Consider the following 17,111-nt stretch of genomic DNA (forward strand, 5'->3'; position numbering starts at 1 on the left):
GATACAGAGAGAAGGCCAGGGAATTAATCTGGGTAAAAGTTCATAGTTTAGTAAAAGGAGAAAGAAAAAATGTGAATAACAACCATTGTAATATATATGTTTCCTGCAGACAGATTATTCAGTCTCTGGAAGTATGGATATTTTTTTCCTTAATATCTCAGATTAGGTGTTGTGCATAATGAACTTTTTATAGCTTAGTTTCTTCTTTTTTTTTTTTTATAGCAGTAATCAGTTACCTAAAATTTCTTTCCTATTGAGAATGTGAGTTGGTTTATTATTTCACTTTGTTGTTAGTGGCTCCTTTCAGCAACTTATTTTATCAGATGTTCAGGAATGATGTATGAGTTTTGATAGTATGGGTAATATCAAATGATATGTATTTTTTTTAGCTGGTAATTTAGGATATTCAGTAGATAAAATGATAGAATTTTATATTTGAGGAACATTTTACTAATGTTACAAAATATGTGTTAATGCTCTCAGTATAGCAAATAGTCATAAGTAATAAACACTGGACCTTTTATTTCTTTGTTTCACTTATTAACATTTTTAGTGTTATAAAATGACAGTCAGTAAGTCAAGGAGTTTCATGATGGTGCCAGATATTACTGGGTGTATGTTTGTACTCTTAAATTTGAGATAAAGAATTTGGGAGATGGAGGTAGATCATGGGTTCATATCAGTTCATAATATCAATATTTGATTTGATACAGTTTTGAAATAATCTAGGTGAAAATATTCAGTAGGCATTTGAAAATTTGACCAGGAATGTGTGTGAAAAGGTCAGGGCTGGGAATATAAATTTGGGAGTTTTTACTAGTGTTGAAGCGATAAAAATGGTGAAGAAGATACAGAGAGAAGGTCAGGGAATTAATCTGGGTAAAAGTTCATAGTTTAGGGGCGCCTGGGTGGCTCAGTCGGTTAAGCGGCTGCCTTCGGCTCAGGTCATGATCCCTGGGTCCTGGGATCGAGCCCCATGTCTGGCTCCCTGCTCAGTGGAGAGCCTGCTTCTCCCTCTCTCTCTGCCTGCCTCTCTGCCTACTTGTGCTTTCTCTCTCTGTGTCAAATAAATAAATAAAATCTTTAAAAAAAAAAAAAAAAGAAAGAAAAGTTCATAGTTTAGTAAAAGAAGAAAGAAAAAATGTGAAAAATAATCAGAGTTCAGAAGTCTTTAACCACACAAATATTAAGCAACTTGCCTGGAAACATAATCATCATCGGAATTGAAACTATAAATTACTCTTTATCCATATTCTGGTATTCTTCCTGCAAAGAATACTACTTGATATTTAAAATTTTGTAAATTATATATCTTTTAGGATTAAAAGAAATACCCATAGGATAGCTGTGAATAGAACGTCCTTCACCTGGCTGACTCCATCACTTAAGACTCACTGTAGCACCTTTTATATGAAACATTGCCAGATCTGTTTCTATTCCACTCCATTCCCACAGCCTATTTAATCCTTGTTGTGTGCTCTTATAATACTCTATAACTTCCTCTGTTAAAGCATTTTCATGTTGCATTATATTTTGATTCCATATCTACCCATTACATAGCTTATGTAAGGCTGTAAATCTATCTTATTCTCAAAACATTAGCTTAATGCCTGTCATTTACTAAGTATTCCATAAATATTTTTTCCTAACATTTATTATGAAAATTTTCATATTTACAGAAAAGTTGAAAGAATTGTGTAATAAACACCCTTATATGTATTTAGTAAATATTTAATGAATGAGTTAATGAAAGACTGAAATTACTTTTTTTTTGGTGGTGTGGGCTCAACTGTCCTTCCCTTTTTAAGATTGTGACATGTTACGTAAACTACCTTTTTTTGCTTTATTTTATTCTTTATATGTGCTAATTTTATACCTAAATTATTTTAACTATGAATTATTGTGGTCTGGTAAAGGTAGTGCAAATAACTGAATTTAGTCTTGATCTCTAGTGGAAGCTACAGGAGTCAGTTCTCAGCCCCCATCTTGTTTAATAATCAACCATTCAGAACAGGGTCTAATGTTCTTTGGGTCATGGATTCCAAAGAGAATTTGATGAAAACTGTAGACTATCTCCTTAGAAAAATGTACATACCCATAGACTCACAATAGGTATAATTACTATATTACACTATAACAGAATTACGGCTTTAAGAATTTTTGTGGTATTTAGAGTTTTATGCCTTTACACGAAACATCTAGATCAGTGGTATATAATAGAATTGTTAACGTGAGCCACACATAATTTAACTTTTTTAGTAGTGCGATACCTAGACACATGAAGATGTTTTACATTCTTTTTTTGTTGTCATTGTAAGTCTTTAGAATCTGGTATGTAATTTACATTGTAGCATATCTCCCATTTGGGCTAACCACATTTCAAGTGCTCAGTAGCCACATGTGGCTAATGTCTACACTTTCAGACATTGCAGATCCAGATTGTTATGTTCACTTTTATAATTTTGTTGGGTATTTTTTCATCAGTTATGTGCTCTTCTTACTGCTGAGGCTTGTCTTCATTAACCTCCCTTTTAATAAACTGTTTCTGTTCCTAAAATATAACTTACTAGAATGATCATGTAAATAAAATAATAAATAAATAAATAGAATAAAATAAAAATAGCCTCTGGAGGAAGACTTTTGCTAATGTTTTTATGAGTAGAGAATATGGACTTTGTGAGGTACTTTGGCAATGCCTAGTCTTTGCTTACTCCACAATTTCTAGATGTGCTTTACATTGTTTGAAGATACCAAAAAAAGTGGCCTGTGGTTCAGAGACACTTAACTTTACTAACTACATTTATTTGGAGGAAAATATTTATTATACCCCCACTTTACTTCTACTTCCAATCTGTTTGTTCATTTGGTACATTATTTAGAAGTTACAAATACAAAATTTGAGAACTTTTTTTCCTGTATTTAAGATTTCATAGGGGGAAAAAAAAGATTTAATAGAGAAGTAAAATATACATTTTGGAAATAGATGTCAAGTGAATATCCAAAGTCAGATTGTCATCCTGTTTTCTGTCATCCTATATCTCTCCATATATCTTTTGCATATTTCTTATTTTATAATATGCAGATTAATGATTTAGGTTATTTGCCATCTAACTTGATAGAGGGTGCATTGAGCATTGAATCTTAATATTAGTAATGGTTATTTTGTTATTTAACCTACTGGAATTCCAAGACTTTTTTGGGGTCTCTAATGTTAGCTTAGAATTCCCCCTTCAGTTTGTACGACTGGTTTCAATTTGGTTTTTGAAATCTTTATTCAAAACTTATTATTTTTTAATAATAGGGAAATCCATGGTACAACTTCCAATATAAGTCCTAGCCATCTAGAGTCAAAGCATGTATATTGTGTGGATGTTAATGAAGAAAAGCCTGAGAACAGGAACCGGATGATATGCAATCGAGAAGAACAGAATATACATTGCTGTGATTTTGAGAGCTCCCAGTCATCTGTCATCAGTGATACAGTGGTTAGGTTTTTAAATGATCGACCAGCAATTGATGCATTGCAAAATTCTGAATGTTTGATTAAGATGGCAGCTCCTGTGAGAACTGAGGAAGAAAATCCTAATAGAGCAAAAGGAAATGAGAAGGCTTCTGTAAGTAACATGGGCCATGATGTTGATCCAAAAGTGTTACGGATAACTGACTCTTCTCCATCCTCTACTAGTACTTCTAATTCCCAAAGGTTAGATATCTTAAAGCAGCGACAACATGATGTCAAACTGGAGAAACTCAAGGAGCGAATTAGGAAACAGTGGGAACACTCAGAAGAAACAAATGGCCGGGGTCAGAATCTGGGTCATATTGACCATCCAGTAATGGTTGTTAATGTTGATAACTCAGTGACAGCAAAGGTCAGGAAAGTGGCAACAGCACCACCTGCTCCAACATATAAAGGTTTGTAATCAGTCTTTGTGTCTTTCTGTCTCCCTGCCTTCTTGTCCCCCTTTCTCCCTAGGATGTATTTGAATAGAGGGGATTATCTTCAGAACAGGGTGTGATTCTCAAATCAAATGCTTAAGAAATTAATTCAAGGTACAGGTTAAAAACTCAGATTCTTGGATGCCACACTGGACCTAAATGAGAATTTTTGGGTATAGAGTCCAGAATTGGAATTTTTAACAAGTCCCTCAGGAGATTCTTACAGTTTAAGAACCCCTATTTGAACAGTTAATAAGTTGAACAAAAGAGAAAATAAGAATTAGTACCATTTTCAGAGAACTGGAAGAATATTACTCTTATTCTGCCATTGTATTTGGGTTGCTGTTAGGCATTCTTTCAAAAGTAAGTATTTAAAAGATAATTTAGTCAATTCCAGTTACATTTGGTCACAGAATATTTTGGCACTGATATTTTGATCCTGTTGTTATTTTAAGTTTTGAGTTTTGACAAAAAAGGTTTTCCCCCCATGTTTGAGAAATATTTAAATCAGATTTATACCTAAAAAAATTTTTTTAAATAAATCAGATTTATACCAATATAGATAGATTTTCATTGAGAAAATGCTTTTCCCAGAGAATTTCTGTTTTGTAGGCAACTCAAGTTTTTACATATGGTGGTTTTAAGGAGTTTGTATTTTTATGTTCCTGAAATTATTTTCAGGGTTATTCATGCATGTGAAGTTTTTAATATAAAGAGTTGATTCGGGGCGCCTGGGTGGCTCAGTTGTTAAGCGTTTGCCTTCAGCTCAGGTCATGATCCCAGGATCCTGGGATCGAGCCCCACTTCGGGCTCCCTGCTCCCCGGGAAGCCTGCTTCTCCCTCTCCCACTCCCCCTGCTTGTGTTCCTGCTCTAGCTCTCTCTCTGTCAAATAAATAAATAAAATCTTAAAAAAAAAAAAAAAGTTGATTCATTGACCAGATTAATCTCTGTTAGACTTTTGTCATTAAAACTTCTGCTTACCATAGCCTTTCTTTTGTGATACTTTCAAAGTTCAGTTTTTCTAGATCAGTATATAAAGATCAAAATATTATCAAGATTCATTTTTTTCCTGTTAATTTTAAGTTGTTAACAAACTAGGACAGTTTTTGCTATAGTTAATTTTGTTTTGTATTTTTCTACCAAGTCTAACTTTTCTCTGACCAGCTTTGCAGTTCTTTGTAGTCCTAAGGTGTTTAGTCTTTTTCTCCAGAACAAATTTTATACATACAGTTAGAGGAATTATCCATTTTATTTTGTGTTGCTTATCATGTTTTGCTAGTGCTATTCATTGTGAATTAGGTAAGAGATGGATGATTTGCATTTTATTTTTGCTAACTTGTGATAAAATTGTGAGCAGTTACCTTTAGGGAATACTGAAAACTTGCTCTGTTATCCAGGATTGGTCTAATGTATTATTAATTAAATTATTTCATATCCTTCTAGTCATTTGTGTACCATGTAGTAATTGTCCACACTGTTAACAGAGCAAATAGCAAATGGTGGGGTCAAAATGTTCTTGTTGGTTCTGAGATAGTGATTATCTAGAACTTTTGCTATACTAATGTCAGATCCATTAAATGAAGATTGTACATTTAAGATGTGTTTATTCTGGAAGTCAAAGTTCTGAAATTCCAAAAGTTAGTCCACTAAGGCAAACTTAAGATGGTTAACTTAAATCCATATTTTATTTAATAATTTATAAAAATCTAAAAATTAAAAATAGAACAAAACAAAACACAACCCTAAGAACCAGAGTGAAAATCTTAAAATCTTAACTTCCTTTGAGTTGGTGGCTGTATTTCCCATATATTCTCCTTTCAAGGAAACATTTATCTTATCAGAGCCTTTCTTTATATTTGCATTTTTACTTATAAATTAACTTGAAGAAGCTTTCAATATCTACAACAGTGTCTTTTTCTGTCCCCCAATTTTAGAGTAGTCCCCCCTTTACAATTTCCGCAGTTTCTGTTTCCTCCTGTCAATCATGGTGGCTTATTAATTTTTAATATTTTAATATTAAATAATAAATAATTTAATATTTTTAATATTTAATATTAAAATATTTTACAAATAGAACTTTTGGGGGGCTAATTTATGAAGTGTAGCATACATTTGAGAAATCATAACAATATGGTTTCCAGTGTCCTGAGCAATGGATTTATTTTTTCCAACAGTGAAGAACTATTTTTTGTCAACTTTTTGGCTTGTAAATGTAAATGAAAAGGATCTTAATATGCTGTATTCTAAAGTGACATTTTAATTTCATTTGTTCAAATACTTAATAAATATACTTGGTTCACAATTCAAAAGATGAAAAGGGTGTACCTTGAAAAGCTCTTGTGCTCCAACTACCTGTTCCCTTTCTGGAGATTACTTGTGTTAACAATTTATATATCCTTCCGGAGATAATTTTTGCATACACAAACTGTGTGTGTTTATTTTCTTTCTTTTTTTTATAACTTTGTTAGTATATAAGCCTATTCTAAACCTTGGTTTTTCATGTATGTTTTTTCTTTCTTTAAAGACATAGGAAGTGTTCTGTGATTCTGCTTTAAAATTTGAAGTGTGAACACAAACAGTGTTTATGTGATTTTTGTTTTATACTTAGTTGTTTGCATACATTTTTCTCCCTGGTGTAAAAGCCCATGAAGTTTACGACCTTATATTGGTCATCCTTATTTTATTTCAGAGCCTAGTACAGTGTCTTGAACATAAATGCACCATAAATTTTTTCTTCTATTTAATAAATTCAGCTAGTAAGAAAAAAAGGGGACAAAGAGTGGAAATATAATAGTCCCCTCTATCCTTGGGGGATACATTCCAAGACCCCCAGTGGATGCCTGAAACTGGACAGTACTGAACCCTATAAATACTCCTTTTTTCCTATACATACATGCCTATGATAAAGTTCAATTTATAAATTAGATACAGTAATATATTAACAACAATGACTAATAATAAAATAAACAATTATGACAATGCCCTGTAATAAAGGTTATGTGCTGTCCTCACCTGGTTGTGATGCTGTGAGGTGATGGGGGCCTGTGTGAGGAGATGGAGGGGGGACACGGGCACTGCTGTAGCATTAGGCTACTGCTCTTGGCCTTCTGACAACGCGAGGATCACCTGATCCTGCAGCCTGGTTGACAGGAGGTAACGGAAACTGCGGGAAGTGTAAAGGGGGGCTACTCTAAAATTGGGGGACAGAAAAAGAAACTGTTGTAGATATTGAAAGCTTCTTCAAGTTAATTTATAAGTGAAGATGGAAATATAAAGAAAGGCTCTGGTAGAGAGAAATGTTTCCTTGAGAGGAGAGGGGAAAAAAATGAGAGTTGAATGTAGAGACATGAGTTGGGGGTGATGGTGATGAAAAGTTGAGAGAGAGAGAGAGATTGGCATGGGATTGCCATACTTTCTTATTACAGACCATAGTTTGCAACAAACTAGATGCTACATTTATAAAATTTCTCCTCGTATAGGCATGATCGCATGCCCCTTGCCACAAATGTCAGGTGAAATTAAGCTTATGCTATTGTGCCCCAGAGCTGAATAGGTTAATTTCTATTAGACATGTAATCAATTTAGTACATTTTATTTAACACTTCTAGAGTGCTTTTACCAATTTCTGACTCTAGTCTATTCTTTACATTGATTTAATTTTACAAATATTTATTGGCTGCCAATTCTTTGGTAAGTTGAACCCATCTGAAAATATAAATCTTTATACTACCCTGGTTATCATCCATACTCATTATTTTATTATTTTGTAAAATAACATTCCAAGTTTAGGGTATTTCTTAAAGAGTAGAGATCAGTTCAAAATAGGAAATCAGAATATTAATCCCTAGGAAATAATGTTTGTTGATTGTTGAGAAATTGAACAAATAGGTTTTCAAGACCTGTTTTCCACACTTTGGGTGCATTTTGCTTGTGTAGATAGCAGCTTGTCTGTTTGTTCAGCCATAGGCAAAAATCAGACAGTAGCAATTAATGCCTCTCTCCAGAGAAAGAATTAGTGTTCTATCTTTCTTAGTCCTGAGAAGAGTAGTTAGTTCTGTGTCTGAAATCCATAATTTATGAACAATATTCACTTACCATTTAATTTAGTGCTTCTCCATTTCTAGTCTTTTTGAACAAATGTATATTGCTTCATCTCAGTGAAGCTTACTTTTTCCAAAGAGTATTTACCAGTACATTATGTGATAGCTAATTATGCATCCTTCTTTAAAAAGCTTATAAAGCTGCTCAACACCATTTGTTATTAGGGAAACACAAATCAAAACCACAGTGAGATACCATTCACAACCACTAGGATCCTCATAAAAACAAGAGACAATAACAAGGATGTGGAGAAATTGGAACCCTCGTACATTGCTGATGAGAATGTCAAATGGTGCAGCTCCTTTAGAAAATGGTTTGACAGTCCTCAAAAAGTTAAACATGAAGTTACCATATGACCCAGCAATTCCACTCCGAGGTATAATATGCAAGAGAATTGAAAACATATGTCCACTGGAAAACTTGTACATGAATGTTCATAGCAGTGTTGTTAATACTAGCCAAAAAGTAGAAACAGTTCAAAGGTCCATCAGCTGATAAGTGGATAAACCGCGTTGGTATATTCATACAATGCACTGTCATTCAGTAATAAAAAGAGATCTTTGATACATGTTACACAGTCATTGAAAACATTATGTTAAGTGAAAGAAAGAAGGCAGACCTAAAAAGCCACATATTGTATGATTCTATTTGTATGACATGTCCAGAATAGGCAAATCCATGAAGATGGAAGGTAGATTAGTGGTTGCCAGGGAATAGAGAGAGTGATGGAGGAGTGGCTACTAATGGGTACAGGAAATTAGATAAGGGGGTAAGTCCATAACTTTGTGAATATACTAAAAACCATTGAACTGTATACTTTAAAAGAGTGAATTTTATAGTATGTTAATTATATTTCACTTAAAAGTGTAACAATTTGTAAAGCAATTTTGATAAGAATGTTTTGTATTGTTGGTATAAATTAGGCTTCAATCCTTCAGAGACCAAGATTCGAACACCTGATGGGAAAGTGTGGCAAGAGGCTGAATTTCAAAACATGAGTAGAGAATTGTATCGAGACTTAGCACTTCACTTTGCAGGTGAGAGTAGAGCTTTCTTAGATTTTGCATATTTTATCATGTATGCTATCTAACATCATATTTAAACATAAAATTGTCACCTAACTAAAGATATTTCCCTTTTTTAACTGCATGGTATACTTAAGTTGTTGTGGTTTCAGTCATAAGGCTCTCTTAGCCTCTAGGCTCTCCTCCAGGATTAAAATTAGTATACATGTCTGATGATACAGAAACTAGGCTATTTTTAACCTGAGGGACTTTTAAAGTCAGGCCTGTCTGATTTGAAGGAAACATAGCTGAGTCTAGTTGAAGTTTATTTCTACTAGACCTCTGAGATCTTTGAGATGGTCAGTAATTTGGCAGGCAGCAGATAAGATGATACGAACAAGAGGGCAAGATGCAGAAAGAAAAACATCAAAGGAAAGGAATACATTTACAGAATTGGAAATAGAAGGGATTTATGAAAGATTAGAAGAGGGAAATAGGAAGATCATATAATAATGTTACTAGTTATTGAACACTTGCTGTGATTGGGGGCAAGGTGCTGCATTCTTAGACTTTTGTATTTTTTTATAGTTGTGGAAATGGAGGCTCACAAAATAATTTTCCCAAGGTTGTATAGGGTAGTTTAGAATTGAAGCCAAGATTCAAAGCCAACCCTGTCTGACTCTAAAGCTCGAGACTACTAAGCCCCAGTGGAGATTTTACTAGTAAATTTTGTGGTATTAAGTGTCCAGTTTTCCTGCTATTATTACTGGAACACTGTATTTAGAATTTTTTCCCTCAGGTGGAAAGGGAGTATAATATAATAGTTAAGAGCAAAGATTGTGGAATCAACTTAAAGTTGAGTCAAATTCTAGCTCTGCCTCTTATTACCTATGTGTACTACCAGTGTTACATAACCCCTCTTCCTTGGTTTTCTCGTCTCTAAGATAGGGATAATTAACAGTATTTCTTCATAGGTCAGACTAGTAGAATGATGTACACCAAAGAGTTCTTCAAGAGGTCTATTAAGACTGCCTTCTCGGGGCGCCTGGGTGGCTCAGTCATTTAAGTGTCCAACTCTTGATCTCGGCTCAGGTCATAATCTCAGAGTCATGAGTTTGAGCCCCGCTTTGGGCTCCATGCTGAGTGTGGAACCTGTTTAAAAAAAAAAAAAAAAATCCTTCTTTCTCATGGTGGTTGAACTCTGTTCTTTTGGCTAGGACTGGCCCATCTATTTGTGTTTTAGATTCCATTTACTCTTGTGTACTTAAGGACATTACTTTGTCCTTACTTCCTTTCTTTTGTGTCATCAAGTTTTCCTTCTCTACAACGGCATGCCCATCAACACACTGATGACGTGCTGTTATCTCAGCCATCATAAAAGAACCCCTCTTTTGGCCCTGCTCTCTTCAGTTATTGCCTTGTTTCTCTCCTATTTACCTTATACTCATCGTCTCCAGGTTTTTTCCTACCTTTCACTCTTGAATCCTTTCTATTTGGTTTTTGCTCCAGCTTCTCTGTGGACTGCTAATTTTAGGGTCATCAATGACTTCCGCATTGCTAAATCCAGTGTTTAATTCTCAGTTGTCATCTTGATCTCTGTGCAACAATTAGACATAATCAGTCACTTCTTTCTTGAAACTTTTTACTTGACATCTAGGATACCTTAAATGTTTGGTTTTCCTTCTGAGTCTAGGTGCTGCTTTTCAGTTGTTGTTTGTTTTTCCCCCCTAATCGGCTCCCTGATATCTAAACAGAGCCATGCCCTGGTCTCAGTACTTGGATCTATCCTTTTTTTTTTCCCTCTTTTCTCTTCCTCTCTCTCTCTTTCTTTTTCTTTTCTCTTCTTTTTCTTCTACTTCTCCTTCTGCTACTACTATTACTAAATTACATACACACTAGGCAAACTCATCTAGTCTCAGGGATTTAAATATTTTCTGTTGCCGATGATTCCCAAATACATGTCTCTAGCCTAGACTTCTCTGAACTCAGAGTCATATCCAGCTACTGACTCCACATCTCCCTTTGGATGTATAATGGGTTTCTCAAATTTAATATATCCAAAATAGAGCTAACTAAATGGGGTCATGATATATCCCTTAAACCTACTCCTCTGATAGTCCCTCCGTCCTATCTTTCTACTTGTTCAGGCCCCAAATCTTTTTTTTTTTTAATTTAAATTCAATTAGTTAACATATAATGTATTATTATATAATATTATGTAATAATAATATATAATGTATTATTATTTATTTCAGGGGTGTAGGCCCCAAATCTTGAGTTTTCCTTGATTCCCGTATTTTTCTGAGACCTTATATTTCATATTGTCCAAAATATGTCTAAAAATATAACCACTTTCCCCACCTCTGTCACTACTCCCTAGGTCTAAACCACCATGAGTCTCTTGCATGATTATTGCAGTAGCCTTCTCACTGGTCTTCTGCTTCTCCTTCTTCTAATTCATCTTTTCTCATCACAGCTGCTAGAGTAAGCTTGTTAGAATTTAACTTAGATCATATCACTCCCTTGCCCCCAAACTTCCAAAAACATCTCAATCTCATTCTTAGGTGAAAGCTGAAGTTCTTACAGTGACTTATAAAGCCCAACACGATCTGGTCCTCAGTTATGTCTCAGACTCTAGTTCTTAGAATTCTGCTTTTCTCTCTGTTCATTTCACTCACACCGGCCAGCTTGCTGTTTCTCAGGTATGCTCCTGCTTTAGGGCCTTTGACTCACACTTGCACTTTGCCCAGAATGCAGAGCTCTATATGTAGTTTAAGTTTACACTTCTTCAGATCTGTAACTGAGGTTGATTTTTAAGTTTTTATGTGTAGCTAGTCTATTCCCCTAGATTGGAATTTAAAAAATTAGTGACAAGTGATTTATATGTGAAATACCTTGACATTATTTGGGAATATTATACTGAGTATTTTATAAAGTTTTATTCTAGAAGTTCATGAATATCTCAGTTACATAGGAATTTTTAAGTGAAATAGGAATCTATGAAAGTGCTCACCTGTGAGATTCTATAAATGATATGACCCTGGCTTGGAAAGCATTACTTTTATAGCTGCTTCTACTTTGTGAAAGTGAGGTAAATTTCTTGAGGGTTTTCTGAAAACAAAACAAAAATGAAAGACAGAAAATAAAGAATTAGAACCTAACAGTGGGGGTAGTGGTAATCTGTAGACTGTTCCATATGAGGAGTTGGCATTGGTAGCTTATGGGTCACAGAAATAGCCTCAGCGAAGGTTTTTTTCCTCCCTACCTGAATCATATACTTTACAGTGATTTTTCATACTGGGGAGAGGATGAGTGGATGGGTAGGAATCATTATAATATTTACTATAAGTGTTTCTGCTTTTCAGATGATATCTCTATGAAAGAGAAACCTGCTGAAAAAAGTAAAGAGAAGAAAGTGGTCAAGCCAGTACGAAAAGTCCAAAAGGTAACACAGTTTTCAAGTCCAGAAGGCAAAACAGGTTAGTTTTCTCAATATCATGTCCAACCTAAAATTACATAATACTGAAATGGCATTCTATATGGAAATAAATGTTTGTTAACCAAATGGCACATAGAAAAATTCAGTACATTTTATGTATCTTTATTTTATATATGTGTTTTATTGAGGTATAACTGACAGAATAAGATGTACATAGAATGTTAGTTTGATAACTTCTCACATCTGTTATACCCATGAAACCTTATGTTCACCATAATACTGAACATATCTCTCCCCCCCATTTTTATATCATTTTTAATAGAAATGAACTAGATTAAAGATAATGATTTTTATGTAGTGAACTTTTATATATATAAAGGGATTGCTTATAACTGTCACTAAGTCCCTTCACTTAGTCTCACAAGAGAATGAATGTTGCATAAGAAAAGCATGGCAGCCCATACCAATAGTGGTCAGGCCAGACTCTAAATAGATGAGGACAGGGAAAAAGAGAATTCCCTAGTTTTTGTTTTTTTTTTTTTTAAAGATTTTATTTATTTGACAGAGAGACACAGAGAGAGAGAGGGAACACAAGCAGGGTGAGTGGGAGGGGGAGAAGCAGGCTTCCTGCAGAGCAGGGAACCCGATGTGGGGCTCGATCCCAGGACCCTGGGAACATGACCTGAGCCGAAGGCAGACGCCTAACGACTGAGCCACCCAGGCGCCCCGAGAATTCCCTAGTTTTATAGTGATTAATACTTCAGGCCCAATTCAGGTTGTGTGGATTTATAGCCTAGTCCTGTCATGTCTAGCTTTGTTCCTTTAGTAAGTTAATTTTAGTGTCCCTTGGTTTCCCCATATGTAAAATGGGAAAGCAGTAGTACTTCTCTCACAGGGTTGTTGTGAAAATTAAAATAGTTAATACCTAAAGGAACTGACTATTTGACACATGGTAAGCACTCAAATGTTAGGTATGATTTCATTAATAATAATAATTATTTCTGGCTGTCCTGAGAATGGTTATTTAGCTGTCCTATTCATGTTAGTGGGTAATTTGGGCTGAGAGAGTGGAGGAAGTTTGGAATTTGTCACTTTCATTTTGGAGACATTCAGAATCAGTCATTCTTACATTCATTCATTATGTAGATATTTGTGAGCACTTGTTATGTGTGAGGCACTGTGCTCTACTAAGCTTAGGCAATACAGTGGTAGGCAGGATACACATGGCCCCTGCCTTCTTGAAACTTATAATCTTGTCAGGAAAACAGTAGATACATAGTTACAATAAAATGTGATGAATGTATCGTAGGGACTTTACAAGGTTTAATGGGAACATGGAGCAGGAGTGATGGGGCACTGGTTTTTAACCAGGTACTTGTTTTTCTGGTCATAGACTAATCTATAGAATGTCAAATAACATACTTTGTGACATTCATTGTTAACTCTAGATGTCAGAATGACCTGGCTATATACAAATAAAAAATAAAAAATTTTAAAAAAGATTTTATTTATTGAGAGAGAGGGAGAGAGCACGAGCTGGGGGGAGGGGCAAAGCAAGGGGAGAGAAAAGCAGACTCCTCGCTGAGCAGGGAACCCAACGTGGGGCTCCATCCCAGGACACTGGGATCATGACCTGAACCAAAGGCAGATGCTTAACTGACTGAGCCACCCAGGCACCCCCAAAAATAAGATTTTATAAGAACATGAATTATTGGAATATAAACTAATTTTTACATGAAAAAATACGACAAAGTGTTATTTTCATGTGGTATTATCTGATATTCTTGCCAGGCATAGTTTGAAATGAAGCATTGAGACCAGTATAACTTGTAAATACTGATCTTGGATTGTATTTATCCAGTTTTGTGTTAGGCTGATTCCCATGTATGCACTGTGAAGTGACTGAGGGACAGAGTCATTAAATGTGCTAAAGCTGTATTAATAGTTTATCTATACTGAAAGTCTTCTTTTTCTACCATCGACTGCATGAGACTATTCCAGAAAGCCAGAATTTAGAAATAACCACACAGCATATTCAGAAGCCAGCATTTATAAATAACTACCCAGTATATTCATGGTTGCCTGCTTTTGATTTGGAAAATTAAGCTGAAATCGAAGAGAAGCCTGTTCTCTCATTTTGCTTAAGAACATAAAGTTTCTTATAAATAGATTCAGCAATAGACTTAAAGCCATTTAAATATTTTAGATAGATCATTTAAGGTTAATAACAAGGTGCAAAAACATAAATAGCACACACAGATTTATAATTTTGTTTCTTTGTACTGGATGTTTTCATTAAAACTGTACTTTCACTTAAACTTTTAAATTGAAGCCTTTTTATCTTTTTTAAAAAAGATTTTATTTATTTATTTGAGAGAGAGAGGGAGCACACAAGCAGGGAGGAGGGAGAGAGGGAGAGAGAGAAGCAGACTCCCTGTTGAGCAGGGAGCCCGATGCCGGGCTCGATCCAGGGACTCCAGGATCATGACCTGAGCCGAAGGCAGTCGCTTAACCAACTGAGCCACTCAGGCACCCCTGAAGCCTTTTTAAAAGAACTCTAAATACAATAATTATAAATACAATAAAATAGGATCACAGAAATCTTGAAAAATAGAAGAAAACAGAGAACACCACTATCCTCACTTGAAGAACTAGTGTTTTATTTCCTTACAGTAGTTTTAAAATCATAATAGTAGGTGATCATAATCATAACATTTTATCTTTTTCTCTTAGCATCTTACCACAAGAGCATTTCTCTAATTTCTTATGGAAATTATAATTTAAAGTAGCCACACAGTAGTACTCCACCTATGTTGGAGTATGATGGTCTAATTTTAATTTTTTTACAATCTGAAAGTAGTAAATGAAAAGTTTCTCTCTTAGTCAACAGCTATATTTATTGGACCATACTTTTATTTTTATGAACTTTTATAATGAGGGCAATTTAAAATGTTGATGATACTTTTTGATTATCATTGTTTTATTCATAAAAAGGTAATATGTACTTCTGATATGTATCTATAAATATAATGTGAAATTCCCTGTAATACTATCCCCTTCAAAGGTAATCACTGTTAACTGTTACATGTTTTTTCAGATTTTTTTCCTATGCTTAGTTTAAGTCATTTGTTCATTCAGCAAACATATATTTTACTATGTGCCAGGTACTGTTGGTAAACCAAACCCTTACTATAATTAAGACATATTTTTGTTCTGTGCCCAAACTGTTGGATTCAATGTTCTACTTGAGGTTGAGGTTTTGGGAATCGTTAACATTTGGTACTTAACTTGCAAAGCATTTTACACTTATTTGAGGTGTGTGGATAAATCAAAATTTAAACAAACTGCTATTTGATTTTTGGGACATTGTGTTAAAAATTAGATTGTAAACCTTTTGACTTTGGTGTAAGATAAGCATAAGATTAATTACAAAACCTGTATGGTTGACTAGATATACTTGTTAGAGATAAATTTGAAGTTTTAAATTCAACCCAATATGTATGTATATATTTTTTAGGTAGCAGTCGTCTGATAAGTACATCCTCTTGGCGAGATGGACAAAAATTAGTAAAGAAGATCCTGGGGCCTGCACCCAGAGTGGAGCAAAAAGAGAGAAGAACAGCATCAAGTGACAGAAGTGGAAGAGAAAGAACTACTAAATCTGGTGAGTAATTATTAAATTGTTTCAATAATTAAAATTGTTGAGAAGAGCAATTAAAAATTGCTTGTGTAAGTACTTAGAGGAGATGAAAGTACTCTTGAGAATGGTTTTAAGAATTTGGTTTATAATTGTGAATGTGGCTCATAAAAGAAGAAATGTTCTGTTGGGCTTATCTATGGATAATTTCTATATATAGACGTTATGATGACTTTTATTATTTGTTATATTAATTACATTTAGCTGCCATGTGAATAAAAAAGCATCATTTAGAGTTTATTAGACTTTTAGAGACCTTAAGGGAATTAAGTCCAATCTGTCTTATCCGTGTAGACACAAACACAGGCACACATTCACAGTATTGGGTTTTTTATTTGACAGATTAGGAAACAGGCCCCAAGAGAGAAGTGATTTTTCTCAAGGGTATATACATTAAGTGGGTGGCAAAATTTGATCTAGGATCTGCAGCTCTTTGGTTTGACCCTCAAGTGCATTGCTTTTCTCTTTTTGAAGTGTCTTAAATGCTCTTTGAAATAACTAGTTATCATTAACACTAATTTTGGGAAATGAAATGTAAATACCTACAGGCCAGCCTTCCTTTTCAGTAACAAAATTTGCTTCAATTAATTTGAACTTCTAGAATGGATTCAGTAAGAAATCAATTAAAACTATAATTAGGTATATATAGAAGTCAATATATACTTTGCATTTACTCCTCTTCACTCTCCTCTAGCTTGTAAAAACTCACATGCATTCTGTTTCAAATTAACCCACATCAACAAACATTTAGATTATAAAATGATTGTTTTTCTATATATTTAATTTCTTTTCTGTTACTCTTTGGAGAATTGTGGCAGCTTAACATTGTTGGTTTTTAAACACCTGTTTTAGGGGTTTAGGGATGGAGAGAGATAGTAACATTAAATATGTGCATGGGAGAGAAATAGTAACTCTCTATTAATAGTTAAA

At 34.4% G+C, this 17,111-nt stretch overlaps 1 protein-coding gene across 2 annotated transcripts in view; it reads left to right on the forward strand.

Annotated features, from left to right (window-relative positions):
* The window catches only part of CEP350 (centrosomal protein 350), a 153,633-nt gene that overhangs the window by 30,745 nt on the left and 105,777 nt on the right, over positions 1–17,111 (forward strand). For both annotated transcript variants that reach the window (XM_035010557.1, XM_035010558.1), the window contains exons 6-9: positions 3,302–3,915; positions 8,965–9,078; positions 12,411–12,524; positions 16,002–16,148. In XM_035010557.1, the coding sequence (XP_034866448.1) occupies positions 3,302–3,915; positions 8,965–9,078; positions 12,411–12,524; positions 16,002–16,148 (989 nt within the window). The remainder of the gene's footprint in view (positions 1–3,301; positions 3,916–8,964; positions 9,079–12,410; positions 12,525–16,001; positions 16,149–17,111) is intronic.

The sequence above is a fragment of the Mirounga leonina genome, unplaced genomic scaffold (genome assembly GCF_011800145.1).
Source record: "Mirounga leonina isolate KUSES-001 unplaced genomic scaffold, KU_Mleo_1.0 Mir_154, whole genome shotgun sequence".
Classification (NCBI taxonomy): Eukaryota; Metazoa; Chordata; class Mammalia; order Carnivora; family Phocidae; genus Mirounga; species Mirounga leonina.